This window comes from Engystomops pustulosus, chromosome 8, assembly GCF_040894005.1.
Source record: "Engystomops pustulosus chromosome 8, aEngPut4.maternal, whole genome shotgun sequence".
Taxonomy (NCBI): Eukaryota; Metazoa; Chordata; class Amphibia; order Anura; family Leptodactylidae; genus Engystomops; species Engystomops pustulosus.
The window spans coordinates 33,536,731-33,559,760 of record NC_092418.1 but is presented as its reverse complement, the minus strand read 5'-3'; the positions used below and the strand labels follow the sequence as shown (position 1 = coordinate 33,559,760).

Below are 23,030 nucleotides of genomic sequence, written 5' to 3'. Positions count from 1 at the left end.
AGAAAAATATAGCATTTCCCAGATATAAGTCCAACCTGTCTCTATAAGTCTGGGTTTAATACAATTTTGGTTGCCCCTGGACTGACTCTGGTGCTCACACACACACAGACTTCCTGCCGCGTGTGAGGAAGGTAAAGCTACAAGCTACAGGCAGATAAGATCTTTATCCAGGGCAGAAGGAGGTATATAGTAGAGCTGATAGTATGTAATGGCTGTTATAGCACTGGAGAGAAAGTCTTGTGTAATATGCATCTCATGGATTTTATCATCTCTCATCTCTGAATGTTCAGAAGTTAAATTAAAGTGTATATAAACCTGGACCCTGATAATGTAACCATATTTCCAGCTCACAGAACTAAATGAATCATGAAATGTCTGCTTAGAGAGTCCCCGCCCACACTCTGGAATCTTACACTGACCATTACTAAGTTATATGAGTTAACACTGCAATAAAATTATATAGTAAGGGGTTAAAACAATCTTCATTGTATAAACATCACTAGGGGATTGAAGTTTGAGAATTTTCTTTCATAAGCGAATCCCTTTAATTCGTTTATTAACAAATATACCCTTCGTATATAGCCCATTCTATTAATTCTACATCAGTGGGGGTAACTGATGGCTGAGGATAAGATGATTTTCTAAATTCTCTGTTATTTTTTATAAATCTTGGAGGAAGTCGCTTCCCAAAAAAAAAATACTCTGACGTGTCTGAGAGCAGAATTGTTCTAGTCACCCATGGCGACCAATCAAAGCTTAGCTTTCATTTTAAAAATGACCAGGGAAAAGTAAAAGCTCTGATTGGTTGTCATGAGCAACTAGAACAGTTCTGCTCTCAGACACTGATGAATCTCACCCGAAGAAATATATCTAATACCTCCTAGGAATGTCAGGAGTCAATCCCCTTCCTTAGCGGTCAGGCTTGAATGAATGAATTATTTGTTAGGTTGGGTAAAATACTGGGTATGATGCTGGAAGGGAATGCAAGGGAATTTAGAAGTTTAGGGAATGTAAGTGTGTTATAACAGGAGGGGCAAAGGGTGAGGCATAGGGTCCACTGCTTTTTGAGTATTCTATTGCAGTAATATTTATACAGGCAGTCCCTGGGTTATATACAAGATAGGTTCCATTGGTTTGTTCTTAAGTTGAATTTGTATGGAAGTCAAAACCCCAGTGACAACTGGATTTTCAGTAATTGGACCAAGGATGATCAATAAAGCTTCATTACAGACACCTTACAGCTGATCATTGCAGTCTGGGAGTAAATTAAAGCATCCAGAGACTTCACCAGAGGTCACAGTGGGCAGTGCGGTCCGTCTTTAACTAGGGGTTGTCTGTAAGTCGGGTGTCCTTAAGTAGGGGACCGCCTGTATACAGTGGTGAGGTAGCAATAACTTCTCTGTCATAATTACGACAACAGTATTACAAATAAAATAAGGTGCAAGTTGAACTCTACTCCTGATTTTGCATTGGAACCTCGTTGCTTCTGTATTTCTCATCATCTTTATTTTTCTTTATAGATTGCCGACCTCCTCTATTTCTACATGCAAGTTCCAATTAACAGTACAACTCGTCTGTATTCTTTTGATACTGATTGGACCTACTGGTGGTACAGTGATAGCTTCTCAGTGCCATCAAATCTAACTTCCCTTATTGTATCAATATCAGGTCCAAACAGCAATTGGTATTTTTATAATTCATTTGGTAAGAACTTGTAACGTTATTATTCTATGAAAAGTATTGCAATGTAATCTGATAGCTCCAGGACTGCAAAAAGGGATTTTGGGGACACTGACTGGCAAATATTGTGGGCCCACCAACCCACCTTCCCTGCACATATTGGGTTTCATTTACAAAGGGTCCGCGGGCCGCATTTTCATCAGGTTTCAGGGGGTTTTGGCCGCATTTAACAGGGGTTTTTGGCACACGCGATCGGATTTGGGTGCAATCGCGCCAATTTTCATGCGACGCAAATCGGGAGCGTGGCCGTCGGACAACTCGGCGGATTCGGACTACGCGGGCATTTAAAATTTTAATTGTGTCGCAAGACACACACTTACAAGCACCGGGAAGAAGAAGGTGAACTCCGGCGGACCTCGGCAGGGAAGCGACACATGCAGGAGCTCGGGCGAACGAGCTACGTGAATCGCGCCGGACTTCTTCTTCGTCAGGCCGTCCGGAATGGGAATCGCAACAGGACCGGGTAAGTAAATGTGCCCCATTATTTTGATGCTGTGAAGAATAGACTACATACAGAACCAAGATGTGTACATACATTTAATGCCAGAACCAAGATTGCACCAGAAACAGGTTTCCTACATAGAAACAGTGCCAGAACAAAAATGAACACATAGATATGTTATCAGAACCAACCAGAACATTGGAGCACATTTACTTACAAGGTCACAGAAAGTGCATTGACCATCCATAATGATGCGTGCGGCGATTCACTAAGATCGTGCGCCAGAAATCATGAATGTGTCGCTTCCCCGCTCAGGTCCGACAGAGATCACCATCTTTTTTGTGGTGCATCTTAAACATAGGGCCTGCGACTCAATTTGAAAGAATAATACGGTGCTTAGTCCAAATCAGTCTGAACGTCCGACGGCACGCACCCTAATTTGTGTCGCATGGAAGCCATCGCAGTTGCGCCACAAAAGGGTCACAATCCCAGAGCACACACTTCTTAAATACCTGTGCAAGCCGTTTTAGCCACAAAGAACTTGCACAGTCTGACAAAAGTGGATAGCGCGACCCTTAGTAAATATGCCCCATAGCGTACAACATAGAAATCAAGCCCCTCACGGTAGCCAATATAGTCTCAGGGCTCCCACAGTAGCCAATATTCAAACAGAGCCCCCAAATTAGCAATGTAATAAGGGTGCTCCCACAGTAGCCTAAATAGTCACAGTGCCAATAGTCTCATGAATAGTATTTATACCTTTTCCCAGAACATTTCATTAATACATAACAGGGGATTGGATGGGTTAGTGGCTGGAGGAGTGGGTGGATGATGTTTTCATGATGATTCAGAAACCAAAGGATGCTATATCAGTCATTATATGTTTGTTAATGATGATGATGATTGATGATGATTTTGTTTCAAGAGTGGCAATATCTGATTAACCCCTTTCTACATGTGGATGTTCAGGAATGTCCAGAAATGCCCAAATTGAGCGCATCCAGACGTTCCTGAGTAGAGCCTGTGTGATCAGTGCAGGAGGTCGGCTGTATGTGACAGCCGCTCCTCTGCACTAACAGCTGGGATCACAGTTCTCACAATCCCAACTGTTTTCATTCATGAGGTATCACCACCCCAAAATGTTATTACTGTAAAGTTCATTTCATCTCATCTCAATTTTAAAAAATCTAAAAAAAAAAAATCATGCATTTGCCTTATAAAGGTTAAAACTTCTGTTTATTGCAACAAGGTTTAAACTGTTCATCTTTTTTGTTAGGTATTACACAACACTTCACAACCTTCTTCTCAGACGCTTGGGGCACTGTCCTTTACCTAGAACGTCCTCCTTCTGGTGTTTGGTCATTTACAGTCTATACATACAGTGCCTTTTCCATCCGTATTGAAGGATATAAAGGTAAATATATGAGGTAACTGATTTGGTGATAAACTCAAAGTAAATGTAAAATATATATATATATGTATAAATTAAAACAATTCACAATTCAGCTGCACCAGTTAAGAAAAATCGGGTGCTCAACCTTCAGGTTTGTTAAATCCTATTGCATATAAAGATCAAAAAATGGTGGCACTCCAAGTTCAGTGAAAAAGGAATTCTTTTATTCGATAAGTGCTACGTTTCAGCCGGTGGCTGGGGGGGACATTGATTACGGCTACTGGTGGCTGGGGGGACATTGATTATGGCTACCGGTGGATGGGGGGACATTGATTATGGCTACCGGTGGCTGGGGGGACATTGATTATGGCTACTGGTGGATGGTGTTCAATGTTTTTATGCATAGCGCGGGGGGGCCCTGTTGAGAATTTTACCCCGTGGCCCAGAGGACTCTAGTTACGCCACTGAATATAACCCTAAGCCAGGATTTTATATCCCACATAAAACCTTATTGTTACTTTCTAGCAATTATGATCTTTTAATCTGCTTTATTTAAAGTAAAACTACCTTTCTTTTCTGTAAAATATACAGTACAGTGAGGTTAAATAGATTTTAAAGACTTTTGTTCACTAACCTGTGTTTTCTGAATATCGGTTTATCTATTATCTATCATTCATTTAAAATTATTAAACTATTTTTTTTGTAATATAAGATGCATTTTTTTGCATTATAGTATATTTTTTGTACTTCAAGATGGACTTTTTTGCAAGAAAATATCTGGCTAAAAAGTGCCCACCACTTATAGTCTAAACGTCGATAGCTGTCACGGATATAGTGAAGTACTCACAAAACATTTCACCCAAACTGTATTCACAATTCTCTCGCCCTCTCCCAGCCGTCCCGACTTGACCATTACCGCAGGACATAGAGTGATGTCAGTAGCATGTGACTGATCACATGCTTCCTGCATCCCTGCAAGGTCATTAAACCCTACAATGCTTCCAGGGGATGGGGTCAGGGAAGCCAGATAAGATGTTTTGGCTGCCAAAGGGTATGATGTAGAGCTTTGTGTGTGTGTGTGTTTGTGTGAGAAAGTGAATGGATGAGCTGAGTGTATTCATTTGAGTGAATGTATATGAGTGGTTGCTGCAGAGCTGTGTGAGTAAATGGTTGTAGCAGTGCTGGGTGAGTTTATGGATGTAGCAGTGCTGTGTGTGAGTAAATGGATGTATCCGAGCCATGTGTGAGGGAATGGATGTAGTAGTAATGAATATATTTATGTGACTGAATCTATGTGAGTGGTTGTATCAGAGCTGTGTGAATGAATGCTTGTAGCAGGGCTCTGTGTGTGTAAACTGTTGTAGCAGAGCTGTGAGTTAGTGAATGATTGTAGCACAGCTCTGTGGCAGTAAATGGATGTAGCAGAGTTGTCTGTGAGTAAATGGATGTAGCAGAGCTTTGGGTTAGGGAATGTATACAGCAAAGCTGTGTTTGAGTGAATGTTGTAGCAGAGTTGTGTATGAATGAATGGATGCAGCAGAGCTCTCATTGTATGGATGCTGCAGTTCTGAATATATTCATGTGAGTTAATGTATATGAGTGGCTGCAGCAGAGCTTTGTGTGAGTAAATGGTAGCAGTGCTGGTTGAGTGAATGGGTGTAGCAGAACTGTGTGTGAGTAAAGGGATGTATCAAAACTGTGTGTAAGGAAATGGATGTAGTGGAGTTGTATGTGAGTGAATGGTTGTGTGAGAGGGAATGGATGTAGCAGTACTGAATATATTAATGTGAGTGAATATATAGGTGGATGCAACATAGCTGTGTGAGTGAGTGGTTGTAGCAGAGCTCTTTGTGATTAAATGGCTGTTGGAGAGGAAATGGATGTAGCAGTGTTGTCTGTGAGTAAATGGATATAGAAGAGCTTTGCGTGAGGGAATGGATATAACAGAGCTATGTGTGAGGAAATGGATGTAGCAGGGCTGTGTGAGCGTGCATGGTTGTAGCAGAGCTGTATGTGCTGTACTTGTGTGTGACCAACAGAGAATTTTTAATTTATGTCAAACATACTATTTATTATTTTGGAAGACTAAATCTAGGGTGCATCTAAAAGTCCAAATATCTAGCATCTATCTATCTATCTATCTATCTATCTATCTATCTATCTATCTATCTATCTATCTTTTTTTTATTTATTGGTACAGTGTGACACTAATAATGGGATAGCTTTAGATTTGTAGTAGATCTAACTCAGGGTTTGAATGTTGTAAACCATTAGCTCCCAGCAGTGTCAATACAGGGATATGGAAGGTTTAATAAAATAAATTAGAAAGGTGCAAGGTAGGCCTGTTATTAAAATTATTGTGACATTTTTTTTCCTTTTTTTTCTTTCAAAGGTTTCACATTCAACACATCTTGTAAGTATACATTTTTATTGTATGTTTTATGCCTATAGCACAGTGGTGGCGAACCTATGGCACTGGTGCCAGAGATGGCACTCAGAGGCCTCTCTGTGGGCACACGGGCTGTCTACCAGGCACAGAGTTTGCCAGACATGGCACCGTCCTGCAGTCTCAGGCAGTCCAAGTAGTGCCCTGATATTTTAAAGTGACCCATCCTGTGCTGCTTTGTCCTGTCCAAAGAGTGAAACGGTGTGGACAGGGTCGGATTAGTTTGTTACCGCCTAAATTGCCGTGTTAGCACTTTGGGAAAAGCTAGTGTTTTTTGGGTCTCATTTTGGGCACTCGATCTCTAAAAGGTTTGCCATCACTGCTATAGCATATATTCAGGGGGAAAAGATGATAAAACTAATTAACATCAGCATTATTATGTTTATATGAAGATTGTAAGCATGTATATTTCCCCCGCTAGAAAATAAGTTCATGAAAAACTAGATTTTTACTCGGTTTCAGTTTAATAGATATGGTAAATTTTTCCAGTGTATAGAGTATATTTATAGTACATGTAACAGTTATATCAGGTGAATATAATTCATATCTATTAGAGCACTGTATGTCAAATGCATGACATGTAATTATTCATATTGATATAATTTAAAATAAATTTGATGTCCTTAGTTTTTTTTAATGTGTTTTTTACAGATTCAGAAAAAAATGATTATTACATTTATTATTTTGCTGATGAGGCTAATTAAAAATATATATTATAAGATTTTGTATAATTAGAAGACTGGAACAATGTATGTCTTAACCCCTAGAAACAAGTTCATGAAAAACTTGAGTTTTACTGGGTTCCACTTTAATAGATTTGCATTGTATAGAGTATATTTACAGTATATATAACCTATGAAATTATGTCATACACCAGCAAGTTGGGAAAACTGTAGTGGGGGGCACTCACCAACCCCACATCAAAATTAGAGGACTGACACAATTTTCTCTATCCAAGTTTATTCCCTGAACATATGTCGTTGTCAAATTATCTCCTAAAAATTGAATTGCAGCTGGGCATGTGTCAGTGGTTTATAGCGTAACTGTAAAGTTACTTGACAAAAAATAGTTTTAGCACAGCTGGAGAGAGATTTTGACAACAATTTCAACGATACTGGTGTCATGCTGCTGGCTTCTTCCTAGCCTAAGATATAGGGCTATTTGATATATGAGGCCATCTATAAAACACTCTTAGCTGAAGTGGGCGGGACTTCCTGGTTGTGACATCAGCTATGGGCAGTGATGCAAATAGAACTCAGGGCATTCACATGAATGTGCACAAACCACTCCGGACACAGAGTCAGTGTTACTGCTTGTACAGAGATCTAGTGCGGAGCTGTAGGAAAGACCCAGGTTACACCAAATGACTCTTTCCTTTATGGAAATAGTAGCATGGCAGTATACATTTTGCTGTAAAGGGAGTGTATCACCAGATATTGATTGTTTTTAGTCATCATCAGTTTTAGGATAAACATAGGGGCACTTGTATTATAGTTTGGTCTCTCTGAGGTGAATTTTAGAGACATTTGGCGGCTCCTTTTTGCGTCTTATGTATGATCCTGTCTTTTTACTTGTGATACATGTTCAGTTTTTCCTATCCTGGCAGGCGCAAATTTTGGCTTCTTTTTGAGACTTTTGTTGCAAATGTCTCAAATCCACATGGACATAAGCCATGTGAGGGGGTTATATACAGGAGTGGACACTACTGTTAATTTGGGATTTAACATGTTTCATTTTTAATGCATTTTGAAACTAATTACAACAGCTGAGGAGAGGTGATTTGCATATTTCATTATTTTTAACATTTGAATTTACAAAACGCATAGTAAACGCAATGTTAACACATGCGTTAACACGGCGTTTATATTGCGTTTTGTAAACACAAATGTTAACAGTAATGAAATAAGGCAAATCACCTCTCCTCAGCCGTTGTAATTAGTTTCAAAATGCATTAAAAACGCAATTAAACCTCTACGTGTGACCTCACCCTTAGATCTAATCAATACATTTTTTTTTTAAATGCAAAAATTTAAGAATTTTGACGAAAGAGGTTACTGTGCAAAATGTTAAACAGTTAAAGCACGTGAAATAATTCCAATTTACATGTTAAAATCTGGTCCATGAAATAAAAAACTTCCTTTTCACGTGGCCTGGACCAGGTGCAGATTTGCACCTAAAAAGTCACAAAAATGTCGCAAAAAAGGTGAAAAGTCGCACGGAACATCTGGAAAGTTAAGATACATGAGGCACACTGGAAAAGGTGCAGACCGAGGTGCACTTGAAGAGCGCCAACAAAAGTCGCAAAAAAAAAGTAGCAAAACAAGAAAAGTCGCAATTTGCCTAGCTGAAACTATGATACGTGTGCCCCATAGACATGTTAGTAATGTTTCCAATTTAGCTTGTAATTAAAAAAAAAATTCCTAACTCGGTATAAAATGTTTTGTTTTCACAGCATTGTGCTCCAGATGTGACAGCAATGCTCTCTGTAAAAAAGATGTCATTGACTTCACCTGTGTCTGTAAAGACGGCTTCAGCGGTGATGGCTATTCCTGCTACGATATTGATGAATGTAACGCTTATACGTGGCAAAATCCGTGCAGCTCTTATTCTTACTGTCTGAACACATTCGGGTCCTACGAATGTGTCTGTTACAGCGGCTTCCAATTACAGAATAAGACTTGTGTAGATATAGATGAATGTTCTTCCCCTGACCTCAACAACTGCGACCCAAATGCTGTATGTACCAATTACTATGGATCCTACTCCTGCTATTGCCCAACAGGATTTTATGGAGATGGATATAGGTGTGAGGTAGATGAATGTACAAAAGATGTTTGTGGGTTTGGTAGAGAATGCATCAAATACTATGGGTCCCATAACTGTTCTGATCCATGCCTAAGCTATACCACCCTGAATGAACCAACCAGGAGCACATCATATCATTTGTATTACTATGACTACTGGTATTATGGACGCTCGGACTATTATCTGAATGGATGGTATAGCTTTACAGGCAGTGGTGGAAGTCAGATGGCAGATTACTGCCCCTCTCAGGGTAGTTGTTACACCATGTTCCCCATGTGGTTGCAAGGGACACATCCAGAACCTTCCGATGGAATTGTGAATGGTACAATTTGCACTTCCTATTATGATACTTGCTGTCAGTGGACATCATCGGTGAAGATAAAGGCTTGTCCTGGAGGAATTTATGTGTATAAATTCGGTTATGCTATACAATACTATTCTGGATATTGCACAGGTAAGAGAATAAAACTGAGATACAATAATGTTTTGCAAGATACACAGTAATATACAAATCTCCAGTATTATGGACATTAACTTTAAAAGTATAGTAAAACTACAAGCCAGTATCATGTACAGTACTTTTGATATTTCACTGTTGACCTGCAGGATCATGCTACTGTTCATACTTACCTTTTGCCCTATTTTATAGTATTTTAATACAGGGAAATGGTTTCAGAGAGAAGACATTTTTTTATGGTTTTGCTCAAAACGTTATCCATTGGGCTCCTCATGGCACAAACCCCTGTGGGGAGGCCAAACTTTTAGATTGGGTTTTGTGGTTATACCCAGAAGGCAGCCCATCTAGAATACAGTACTATTACTGCATGTCTTGTGTCCCATCTTATATGATGTATATGTTGTCTGCCAACTTGTAGCCTACATTTCCCATCATAGTATTTTATATAATGCGGCTATAGTCTTATCTGTCTCCTGCTTATAGGGTTCTCCCCTTCATTTCTTATAAGCAGTAGGAAGGGTAGGAATGCATTGTATGTTCTGCAGACATAAATGGATAAGGGAAGGAAGAATGGTAGTGGAGTTCAATTCTGCACTTATTGTAGGGACTCTTCTGCTAAACCACTGCATTTGTAATCAACTATATTTTTGGGTTGCACTGGGATAACGGCAGAGATTTAAAGGTGTTCACCAGAAGTAAAATTTAAAAAATATATATATATGGGGGGGGGGGGGTAATTAAAACTTTTAAATGGACTTATACTCCTCTCTCTCCACGTCAGTCACTGCTGCACAATCTGCTACAGCCTGAAACTAATGTTGTAGCAGGTGAGTAGCAGTAATTGGGATGCCACTGGCAGCCTCTGTATACAAACCAAGACTGGCAGTGACATGCGGTGCGGCGGTTTATCGCCATCGAGGAGAGAGGTGACCATTATTTTTTTTTTTACATTTTTTAAGCCTCCCCAAGCAATCTATTAAAAATGAATTTAACTCCTGGACAACCCCTTTAAGAAGACTGAAGCTCAGTGGGAAGAGGGAGATGTTTGGGAGCTGCTATGAAGCATTTGATCCTGGAGGAGAAAGCCTTCTATCCATGGGTCGTTCACAAGTTGCTGTGAACAGAAGATTTGCTTGTTATGTGCTTATTAGTAATTTACCTTCTCTGGATGGGATGTTACTATTATGATATCGATATAGCATGTGCTATCTTTGCTGACATCTTTGCTGACATCTTTGTTTCCAGATCCCTCCACGGTCCCAGATTCTTGTCTATGCGCTGACAATGAAGAATGTAGAGAAGTTGATGGACATTACGGCTGCTACTGCAAAGATGATGGCGGCTCTGTGGGTATGTTCATACAACATATATTACGGTATATCTAAGAAGTGTGTCGTACAGTATAATATAATCACATTACAATAATGCATTCACAGCTTCTATCCAAATTATAAATATATTGGGGCAGATTTACTTACCCGGTCCTTTCGCAATCCAGCGGCGCGTTCTATGCGGTGGATTCGGGTCTTCCGGCGATTCACTAAGGTAGTTCCTCCGACGTCCACCAGGTGTCTCTGCTGCGCTGAAGTTCCCCGAGGACCGCCGGAGTGCACCATCCTATACTTGGTGAAGGTAAGTGCGTGTCCCGCGACACTTTCTTTTTTTAAATGCGGCAGTTTCTCCGAATCCGTTGGGTTATCGTTCGGCCACGCCCCTCGATTTCCGTCGCATGCATACCAGCGCCGATGCGCCACAATCCGATCGCGTGCGCCAAAAACCCGATGCAATACAGGGAAAATCGGCGCAAATCGGAAATATTCGGGTAACACTGCGGGAAAACGCGAATCTGGCCCTTAGTAAATGACCCCCATTATATGCTAAATGCACAAAAATCCAGTTTGCATACAATAATGAGAAATTAATTTAAGAGGCAACGGAATATCCTATTTAGGCCTCACATGACCACGTCCGTTATGGGGACTGTGAACTGGCCGCATAATTGGCGGGCAGATGACGGCCCCCATAGAGGTTTATGATATCGGATCACATTGCGGTGAGCTCTCTGTGTCTCACCACACCATGATCTGGCTGTGCAATCGCCAGACATGTCCTTCAGGGCTTTCTCAGCCCTGGTGAGGCCTAAGGCTTGTGTCAGATGAATGGGAAACAGTCTGTGAAACATTGTGGTGGCAACTTTTGACAAACCAAAGGCTGCCCCAAGGAAAGGGAGTCCAAGCATCAAACCTACAAAACTGATACCTCAATCCGGTGGGGATGCATGGACTCCCTGGAGCAATGTAAACATGCCGGCCTCTTGATAAGGTCATAGGGACAGGCGTGAGGTAAACTATTGAAAGGAATCAAGGAATCACTCCCTCCAAGCCACTCTTTTTAAGCCAAGTGTAAGTCCAGTGTATGACACCTTAGTTTATATCAGATAACAAGAGACATTAGTCCAAGCTATAATTGTTAGTTATACATAGTACATGTAATATATACAGTCAGTCCAGTACATTTGCTCTGCCCCTCCTCCCAGACCTACAAATAAGATGTATGTACCCCTGATACTCCACACAGGTGGTTCTGCTCCAAAGCAAGAGGTTCAACTTGTTCCTCAGTAGATGCACGCCTGAAAGGACTGTAGAGCAGTGGACAAAGACTTACCAACTCTCCTGAAATGTCCTGAAGTATGGAACGTTCCTACATCCACATAATCTCAGATATGAGATAAAACAAAAGGATGGGGCAGATTTATTTACCCGGTCCTTTCATGATCCTGCAGTGCGTTGTCCGATGAGGATTTGAGTCTGCCGCGATTCACTAAGGTCGTACGCTCGAGTTCCTGCATCCGTCGCTTCTGCACCGAGGTCCGCCGGAGTTCACCTTCTTCTCCCCGGTGCCTGTAAGTGCGTGTCTTGCGACACAATTCTAAATGTTAAATCCTGCATGTTGTCCGAAATCGTCGGGTTGTCCAACGCTACACCGCCCCCATTTCTGTCGCGTGCAAGCCGTCGCTGGTGCTCCAAAATCCGATCACGTGCGCCAAAATCCCGGGGCAATTCGGTGCAAAACGGAAATCGGCAGGAAACCCGACGAAAATGCGCTCCCCAGACCCTTAGTAAATGAGCCCTAATGTGTCACACCTCAAAAGGGTGCGTGGATCACACCCAAAAGCAGACATGAAATAGTTCATTTAACTATTAAATGTGAGCAAGTATATTTAAACCTGGTCAACTATAAGTTACAGATGCCCCTCTATAGCATCTTCTCATTGCTCGTATGCAGAATTTCGTTTGGGGTGCCTACAACAGCTTCCTATTTTAGGGTCAAGTAGAAAAAGCAAAGCTGCTTTGATTTTGCTACCAGAAACTAAGTTCAAATGAGAACTTCTATAGGTTAATGTTATTATAGAGGGGAGTTGTGAGTAGAGATATGGTCCATAATAATGTTTCTCCCACTTTTCCCTCTTTAGGAGACCTTCAACCAGAGCTTTCATGTGGTGCTCAGGAAATTAAAGCTACCTTTCAGAAATGTGATCTAGAAAAACATAACCTGAATACAAAAAACGTTCATCTCCTTGATAGCTACTGCACAGGATTTAATGATTTTAACTCAACAAACATCATAACTGTAGTGTCTATCCTGAAGAACGGAGTCTGCGGAAACGAGCTGGTGGTAAGTAGACATGAAGGAAATATAGAATAGTAGGAGCGGCAACATATACTGTCTGTCTTGTGTCAAATGGAAAGGCAAAACGTACAGTATAATATGAATCCTGACCATATTTGACTTACACAAAAGATCCATATCTCAAGTCCAGATTCTACTTTGCTTCTTACTATTACAGTATTAGGAGGCCCAAATCACTTTGCAGGTTCTTACCACTCATTGCTACAGAGTGTAGATCTATCTGTAAAAGATCTCTTCTTTCCACCAGCCTTTATAGTAGGAAGAAAGTATAATGTAGTGTGACCGGAGCTCTATATAATCTTCAAATCAGATAAAATTGCGCAATGTAAAATCCACGAGGATGCCCCAAGTCACTGCCCGAGCCTGGGTTTTGCACTTTAGCTTCTTCCGGGGCATGAGATTCGATAATAAACTATTGAATATTTGGAACTGTCTACACTATGACAGCATTTTTTTCTCTGTATAGTGGGACATGCTACTAGGAAAATCTAAAGGACTAGAAATACATTTGAGGGGTTCCGTGTCTGGATGGTGCCTTATTTTCGTCTGAGACATTAATGGTCCAATAGGTCAAGCGATTTTATTGGAAGATGTACACATAATACGCATGAATTTGGATTAAAACTAAGGGACTTGAAGATTATATAGAGCTCCGGTCACACTACATTATACTTTCTTCAAACTTTCGGATGTCTTGGATACATCCGGGACCGTTGTTTGAGCCCTTCCTACAGATAAGGTGCTGCATTATTTTGAACCTTTATTGACTTTATAGTATATACTTCCTTGTCCTAAAAGAATATACATACAATCATCGATTTAAGAACACTGGACTCAAGAGGGAGTGGAGGGGCATGAAGGGGGCACGGCTAGTGGTAGAGTGGGTCTGTGCACCTGTTACAGCCAATGATCGTTAAAGCCTGAACAATTACTGGTAATAGCATAGAATTGTATGCTAGTGCAATCGATTACTCTAGGTAGATGATATGATATATCCGATTGTGGCAGAGGGGCAGGGTTTCATCATAGGCCCCCACACAAAACGCAAGCATATGATAAATCCCCCACCCATGTTAAAAATATATTCCTATCTCTCGAGAGAACAGTACATGTTTAATTTCAAAAACAGACGATAAAAATCTAAAAGGATAAAAAATTATAATAGCAACCTTTCTTTCTACAGAACAACGGCACACATGTAATCTTTAAAAACACCATTTTACTATCCTCGGCTGAATTGGTTGGTGGTGTGGATGAACTTGCAATTAACATTTCTTGTGTGTATCCGCTTGACATGCAGCTGTCCCTCGAGACAGCCCTGAAGCCATTCTCCAGGTATGAAAAACAATAGAATTTATGTAATATGGAAATTACATTGCAAGCATTGGCTAGGACAATGAGGCAGATTTATCAAAAGTCTTTCAAAGTAAGACACTCGATCAGTCGGCTAAAACAGTTTGCTACACTTTACTGAAGAGATGCAACCACATCGAAACATTGCTGTCTAGAGTTGGGAATCTGTTCCTTATGGAATAGATATACTGGTTTGGCTTTCATCCCACATCATGTCATTTGGCTTTCTGAAGTTCATGCTTCATGCTTAGGAGGCTGCCATACAAGGTAGTAAAGGAGGTGTGTTTTTATCTTATCCCATCCTGGAAAACTTGTTTGCATATTTCCCAGAATCTCCTAGTGGAGTATCAATGGCTATAAGTTTCCACACAACTGCAAGGCTGCCTTAATTGGCAAAGTATCCGTAAGTATAATTATTTTCCCTGAACCTAGTCAAAGTAAGGCAGACAGTCTTAATTTGCTGAAGATTTATCAAAGATTCTAATGCTGAATTATAAATTTGACGTATTTCTTTGCACCATCTATTTGGCAACATTGTCGCGCATATGCATAGTTTTTGTTGCACACCCACTAAACCACAACCCTTTTAATAAAACTACATCCCATTTGTCATACTAGAAGAACCTTAAAGCTTCTAAAACCATGGTTAAATGGCTCATCAACAGTTTGGGTCCCCTTGGGTCCAGGGCAGTGCTAACCTAATAAAAATAAAAAGGGTACTGTCCATGCTCCAGGTCACTGGTTCCAGTATTGTAGTGGTGGCAATTCTTAGGACCCGATTGAGGTGGCAATTCCAGCCAGTCCGCCCAGGCTGTAGACCAGGTGTCTGCCACAATGATGAGACCGAGAGGATGATTAGTAGAACAAATTAGCTTTATTATAAATTTCTATCTTGGTAAAATCTTATTGGCCCTGTGATCATCGCTTAAATCCCTATGTAACTCATCTCAACAAAAAGATGCGCAAAGGTAACAGCAATACCCAGGCCCTAAGACCTCAGTGGGCCCAATGACTCCTCTTCTTATGAGACACCATTGTATACATGACACATTGTAATTGGGACCCTTTAACAGACTTTGCATTGAAGATGCTGTTTGTCAATATTTCGCTGTACGGTTATAGCTCTGTGGCCAAAGAATATTCTGTAACACAGACTTTAATTATCTTTACAGCTCAGAAGTGGTAGTGGTAGAAGGCACTGGGAAGCTGCAAGTGACGATGGCCATCTATAAAGATTCCACCTACACATCACCCTATGAGGGATCCCAGGTGACGCTGACGTCCAAGACCAATCTGTATATTGGAGTAATCCTGAAACTTGGAGGAAGTTCTCAGTATTCTGTGCAGATAACAAACTGCTACGCTGCAGCTTCAGTGAATTCCACACCAAAATATGACATAATTAAGAACAGGTATGTGATTCATTGGGGCACACATATCCAAGTTCGGCCTTGGTGGCTTTGTTAGGCGTTTCTGTTGGTCAGATGTATCTTAGTGTTTTTTTCCTTAGATACATGTGGCATTTAAGGATTCTAGGTTCTTTGCAACATTTCAAAAGAAAAGTCACAAGCATCTCTCTAAACTGTTTTCTACATGCCGTAGGAGGCAGCCAAGGTTTTACGACAAAATTTGCAACTTTTTGAAAAAGAAGTTGCAGCTTTTACATCTGGATTCAGGTGATAACTCGGGGAACACAGCAGAAAACTAGACAATGGTGAACTTAGGCACAAAGAAAGTCGCAAAAGCCAACTCAAAAATTAGACACAAGTGACCATTGACCAATAGAATGCTCCTTTAAAATGTTTCCATTGCTTTTATTTCTTGTTTAGTCTATGGTACCGAGTTTAACCCAATTAGAGAAGACGTATCGGACGATCCTCTCTGCTTCCATATAAATCCACTTTGATCTACATAATAACATTTGTTGTGCTCATTGCACGTGTTAGGGCCATTTCACATCTCCGATAGGCCGTTATTATTTCCTTCAGTCATTGGGAGACAAAACCAGGAGCACAGAACGGGTGCAAGTCTTTCCGGGTACTGCAAAGAGATGAGGTATAATGGAAAGATTTGCACCTACCTGCGTGTTCCATCTCTCCTGGATGTAGCTTAAAACAACTGTAGGAAATAACTGAAAACATAAGTGAGCTGTGAAGTGGACCTTAGATCGACAAGGTAGTCACCCCACAGAACTAACAGAACCTGAGCAATTAAGCCGCATATGACATAAAAACCAATACAGAGGAGCAGGGCTAGCAGAAGCATTGGGCAGACCTGGGCAAGTGGCAGGGCCCAGAGCTGCTGGAGGGCCCACATAAGGCTGTACATGAATCCATGAGGGTTAGAAGGGCTTTATATAAAATAACCATGAGGGGGCTGTTTAGTATGATAAACTATGGTATATTTTAGGGAATAGGAGACTGTGTTAGTTTCTGAATTTTTAATACCGCCACTTGTGTTCACTGCAAAGGGGCCCACTGAGGCTCTGTCACCCAGGGACCTACTGAAACTTGCAGCCAACACTGCAGAGGAGACCTGATAGTCAGTCAAGTCTAAGGTGTAGACCAGACCTGAAGGAGACACTAGGCTTTATAACAAGGATATGTTGATGTCCACCATTTTGTTTTCTAAGATGTTTCAAGAAAATGACTTACATCTTTTGTATATATCAGATAGAAAATGTTCTTGTGGGCTGAAGCTTAATGCATCCACTTTATTCCTTAATAACCCATACCTGTTCCAAGACACAAACACAATTGTCTATAGACTGCTTATATTTGATACCATAATGACTTCGGATGTATTATATTCTCTTTTTCAGCTGCCCCACTAAGCAAGACAATAGCATAAAGGTGACAGGAAACGGAGAATCTAGTAGCCCACGCTTTTCTATTCAGCTCTTTGGCTACGTACAGAATTTGAATTCCGTGTATCTGTACTGCAGCATCCATGTCTGTAACGGGACCTGCGCACCTGTAAGTTCTGTCTCTTTTATAGTTCATGTATCCAATAGCATAACACAACAAAAAAAAAAGAAGTTTTCAGCGTCCAAAATAGGATTTATTTAGTGATTTGTCTCCATTTTGTTTCCATTTTGTCCATTTCCATCTGAAGGTTTAACATTGCTTAGAAAACATAACACCTGATTTCTCAGCCTTATCAGATTTTATTGCGTCCCTATAAACTTCTATGGGCTTCTGTGATCTACATCTGTGAAAAAATAGAACAGATTTTATAATTTTTTTTTTCCATGGACAACAGATCAGTGAAAAAAACAAGCCAATGTGCAAGCACGCCTTCGAAACAATGGGGGTCATTTACTAAGGGCCTGAATCGCGTTTTTCGGTCGCGTTCCCCGAATTTTACAGTTTTGCGCCGATTTTCCCTGAATTGCCCCAGGATTTTGGCTCACACGGATTGTGGCGCATCGGCGCCAACATGCACGCGACGGAAATCGGGGGTGTGGTCGTACGAAAACCTGTGGGATTCAGAGAAATCGCCGTATTTTTTTAAAAAAATGTGTCGCTTGACACGCGCTTACCTGCACCCGGCCTGGCTTTGTGAACTTCAGTGAACTCCGACGGAATTCAGCACAGCAGCGACACCTAGTGGACATCGGGGGAACTACCTTAGTGAATCACCGGAAGACCCGAAACCTCCACAGAGAACGCGCTGCTGGATCGCGAATGGACCGGTTAAGTAAATCTGCCCAAATGTGTGAGGCTTCTGTGGAAATCACTGAACCACGGATGTAAAAAAAAAGCGCCAATGTGAAAGAGCCGTAAGACTGTCAATTTCGAATATTTGACATGCTTTTAGATTAGAGTCAGAAAAGTGCCAAAATATGACGGATTTGCTCTAAAATGGCTTAAGGAATATTTGTATTTTAGACCAATGTTTGGCACTTTTCTGATTTGACCAACAAAAAATGTGTGTGGACTGGTAGTGCAACAATAAATTTCCCCCTTTGCGTCTTTTTTCTGCTTCTTTCTCCTGAAGTGAGCAGTGTATCTGAAAACCTTCTGAGGTCCATCCACCTCAGAGACATAAGGAGGCAAAGCATTAACGCTTTCGATGCCTAGAGAATATTTCCCTTGATTATTAATCTAATTTATCTCTCAGTTGTTAGTAGATACAGGAGCCCTAGAGGGGTTCTTGGAACTGCCCCAGTAACCCTTCAGGATCATTAGCATAATTATACAAGTTATATTATTTTTTATCTGCTCTATTTATTTATAACTAGCTATGCAGCTGTCGGCAGTCAAGTGATCACCGGGTCTACAGGGATTAATCAGATCTGCTGGGTCTAATCAGACCCAGTACAGCTCTGATCAAACATCAGCCTCAGTTACAGGTGAAAACTCAAAAGTGAAAAAAAATTTAGATTAAATTTAAAAAACTGTGGAAAATGCCCCATCGAGTCATTCATGACCTACGGTACATATAAAGTAAAAACACACAGACAAAGAAAACAACAAATTTTTAGGAGGCAGACGCTTTCTCCCGGCTCGGAGTATGTGGGCATGAGGGGGCGTGAATAAATTATGTTCCGACGGAGCCAGGGGACGCTTGGGTAGCTGAACGGTGATTACCTCCGGCCCATTTGCATAAACTTTATGGGGGATATTTATCAGGACCTCTGCGCACCTCCAGTGGCGCAGAGGCCCTGAATTAATCGCAAATGCTAGCTTATTGCTAGCTTTTGCAATTATTTTCCCCAATCCGCCACCTTCACGCCAGTGGGGCGTGAAGGGGGGCGCGGCCGGCCGAGTGGGGGGCGCGGCCGGACGGGAGTGGGCCGGCGCGAGGCGTTACTGTATGCAGGGGCGTTACTGTATGCGACATATGCAGGAACTTGGGCACACAAGGATACTGAATCTGCCCCATTCTGTATATTTAGCACTTTTGGAGACAGAGTTGACCATAATCATTACAACTTTCCAGCACTTTCATAGAATTTTTTCAACAAACTTATTATAATACAAAAAATACTGTATATGTCCTGTCAAAAGAGAATATCAATAATTAGGACATATACAGGATAAACAGATGACTGATGTGAAGAGGCTAACCTTACCAAAAATCTTCTGCTTTTAGAGCTGCGGTGGAGCCAGAGCTTTGATCGCCACTGATACCGTATCGAGTGATGCCACTTTAGGTTTAGGCCCTATCAATAAACAAGGTTTGTAAATTTTAATATTATTTTACATTTTTTATTTAAATAAGACGTCAGCTTGAACATCAATCGGTGATTCATAGCTGTGGAGAAGTCTGCCTTCTACACTTCTAGTCTCCAAATGAGCTTCAAAGAAGAATATGCAAGGTTAAGCAGAATGACATTTTTAGCTGGTGACAGGTTACAATAGCCTTTGCTATGCTGATTTAAAAAATGCCTTTGTCAGCATTCTGAATCATTTCAGCACTTTATAAAACTTTATTTCACATTACCTGGCTCCCTACAAGCAGTGTGTGGTGGGTCCTGGGGCAGGGGGAGGGGCAGCCTGTGTGTCTATGTCTCCTCTTCTCCACACTCCTCCAGCTCCCTCTCCACAACTGTCATGTGCATTGAGCAGGTAGGGGAGGGAGGGATGGATGGGGAAGGTGTGGAGTAGAGTAAGAATGTATGAGAAGACTGAGTCACAGACACACAGGCTGCTGCAGCTTCTACCCCCCCCCCCCCCCTCCTCCCACACACTGCTGACCAGGAGCCAAGTTATATAAAATAAAGTATTATAAAAGATTGAAATGATTTAGAATGCTGACAAAGGGATTTTTTTTAATTGACATAGCATAGGCTGTTGGAACCTGAAACCAGCAAAATATGACATTCCTGGTGACAGGTTTGCTTTAAATTAATTTTCTCAGATCCTCCTGCTCTATAACATACTCCTTACAGATAGGACACTGAGTACAATCTGTTCAGCTCCTCCTGCACTATAACATGTTCCCCACAGATAGGAAACTATGTACAATCTGCTTAGCTACTCCTGCTCTATAAAATGCTCCTTACAGATAGGACACCATGTACAATCTGTTCAGCTCCTCCTGCATTATAACATTCTGCCTGTAGATAGGACATTATGTACCACTGGCACATCTCTTTCTGCTCTATAACATACTGCCTGCGGAAGGTCAGGTCAGGCATCACAGGACCAAAGTCGGGAACTGAACAGGGTATAGGATCAAAGCTTTCTCTCAGGCACAAGGCACAGATATCTGGCAGGGTGTGAAGGAAGAGGTGGGCTTATCACAGATTCCGGGAATGGCCAGCACCAATCTAGGAGGTGGGGACGAGCGCACCAGACCGCTGGGGGAGCCAGAGCAGGAGCTAGGACGGGTGATTTAGACTGCTGGGGCGCTGGCACCCGGTGGGGAGCATAGATATGCCCCCGTGACACAACTGTTAAAAGGGTTGTCCAAGTCGTAATAAAAGTGATATGTGGCCAGCATGGGGCTGCTTAAAACAATAAACTAGTACTTACCTATGCAGTCCCTCCCAGTGTCCCACGCTGTTGTCTCTCCAGCTCGTGCCTGTCCCTATATTTCAGCGCATAATACAGCACAGAGAATAAGGACGGGAGGTTGTGTGAACAAACGGGCATGGCTGGGGGGGGACTGCAGAGGTAAGTACTAGTATATTGTTTTAAACTGCCCCATCCCGGCCACAAATCACTTTTTTTTTACGACTCGGACAACCCCTTCAATATAACATTATAAACCTTAAATATAATATATGAAATTGCCACATTTGTGCACCCAAATGTTTACTGACATCTTAAATGTGTGATTCTTTGCAGTTTTTCATCTCTCTTCTTCCTTTATCCACACTCACCTCATTCTGTCTCCTCTTAGGCCTTAAACTCATCCGCATTTTCTGCTTTCTTGAAAGATATAGTTATTGCATATTGTCAAAAATGTTTGTGGTCTCCTATTCTGGATTGAATGTGATCCAAATTTGCTTTTACTAACTACTTTTTTTTGCATTTTTAGTTGATCCCACTACCAGCCCACCCACCGCAGGTAAGTACTTCATGCTTATAGAACAAAAGGTTAATGATAAAAATAACTTGTCTGCAAGAAATATCCAAGATGAAGCATAAATCATTCAGCAATTGCCTTTAACTTTAAATATTACTGTTCACTTCAAAGTGAACTTGTAACGAGGAATGTGATTTTTAACTGGTGGCAGGTTCCATTAGCTGATTGTAAAAATGCCTTTGTCAGAATTCTGAATCATTTCAGTACATATAAGCTTGATTCATATTACCTGGCTCCCAACCAGCAGCATGTGGTGAGTCCTGCGGAGGGACAGCTGCAGCCAGTGTGTGCTTATATCATTTTACTCACCTCCAAACTTATGCAGCTCCCTCCCCCTTCCTGCCATGTCCATTGAGCAGGCAGGGGAGGGAGGGGGATGGTGTGGAGGAGACAAAGAATATATGAGGAGATATAGGCACATACAGGCTACAGCTGTTCCTCGACCCCCCCCCCCCCCCAAGGACTCAACACATACTGCTTGCAGACAAGGGTAATATGAATGAAACTTATATTAAGTACTGAAATTATTCAGAAAACTGACAAAGGCATATTAAAATTAGCATATTATAGTCTATTGGAACCTATCACCAACTAAAATGACATTTCTGGTGACAGGTCCACTTTAAATAAAATGTTTTAGGTATAATTGACATCTCCAGTTTATTATTATGTCCTATAATATAGGCTTTACCCAACATTACTCTCTTTTATATTTTTCCATACCAGTTGTCTACCATATAGACAGATAGATACATGTTGTAGCTACATATCTTTTGCACAGTACCCTATAACAGTCTTTGATTCTATTGCAGGAGCCTACTCCAAGGTGGCGAGCCTGGCCATGGTTCTTGTATTCCTATCAGGAACTTTGCTATTTGCAGTTTGAGTCGATCACTTACCTTTCAACCTGAAATTAATTTTTATAATCAATTGTTTGTCAAATAGAATTTGCATACTTCTGTATCCGCACTGATTGTAATGAAATTGCATTTAGGATATCTTTAAACATATATTAGAAATGTATCATTGCATGTAAAAAAAAATCTGTAAAATACATTTCATGGGACAAGATATTCTGAGGAGAAGCTAATTTCAGTCCGGAATTAACTATTCATAGAAAAATGTATCAAATTCTTTAAAGGAAACCTACCATTTGATTTGATGCATTATAAAGCAAATATACCTTGAGAATGCTGTAGCTACACTGATGCAGGATCATATCTTGGTTATTCCCTGTGCTGAGTGGTTTTGCTGATAAAACAGATATAAAATTATGATAATTAAGCTCTGTCTCGCTTCTTCTAGCACCTGAGTAATTCACTGCATGAGAGGATGATTTAATCCCTAGGTTGTGCCAAAAGGCAGAATAATCAATTTCTGCACCAGGTTGATTAGTCATGCTTGGTTAACCTCCATTTGTAATTACAATCTCTGTGTGTAATGTGTTTATGTCAGCCAGCCTGACCCAGCTTTCCCAGGGTCCTGGGAAACTCCTCAGCACAAAATATGATCCTGCATCAGTGCAGCTACAGCATTCTCAAGGTATGTTTGCTTCATAGTGTATCAAATCAAATGATAGGTTTCCTTTAACATCTGATGTGATATTGTGCTTTGTATTACTGGTGATATGGTCTTCTGCTGGTTACTTTCTTGTTCTGTTCTATCC

The 23,030-nt window shown here is 41.0% G+C and overlaps 1 protein-coding gene across 1 annotated transcript in view; it reads left to right on the top strand.

The window, feature by feature from the left end:
• The window catches only part of LOC140075108 (uromodulin-like), a 32,750-nt gene extending 10,224 nt beyond the window's left edge, over positions 1-22,526 (top strand). Inside the window, exons 6-17 of the mRNA XM_072120612.1 lie at positions 1,521-1,704; positions 3,459-3,596; positions 5,968-5,988; positions 8,474-9,280; positions 10,529-10,633; positions 12,756-12,958; positions 14,157-14,308; positions 15,499-15,738; positions 17,148-17,301; positions 19,424-19,508; positions 21,317-21,346; positions 22,177-22,526. Of these exons, the coding sequence (XP_071976713.1) occupies positions 1,521-1,704; positions 3,459-3,596; positions 5,968-5,988; positions 8,474-9,280; positions 10,529-10,633; positions 12,756-12,958; positions 14,157-14,308; positions 15,499-15,738; positions 17,148-17,301; positions 19,424-19,508; positions 21,317-21,346; positions 22,177-22,250 (2,193 nt within the window). The 3' untranslated portion in view covers positions 22,251-22,526. The remainder of the gene's footprint in view (positions 1-1,520; positions 1,705-3,458; positions 3,597-5,967; positions 5,989-8,473; positions 9,281-10,528; positions 10,634-12,755; positions 12,959-14,156; positions 14,309-15,498; positions 15,739-17,147; positions 17,302-19,423; positions 19,509-21,316; positions 21,347-22,176) is intronic.
• Positions 22,527-23,030: the final 504 nt, after the last annotated feature.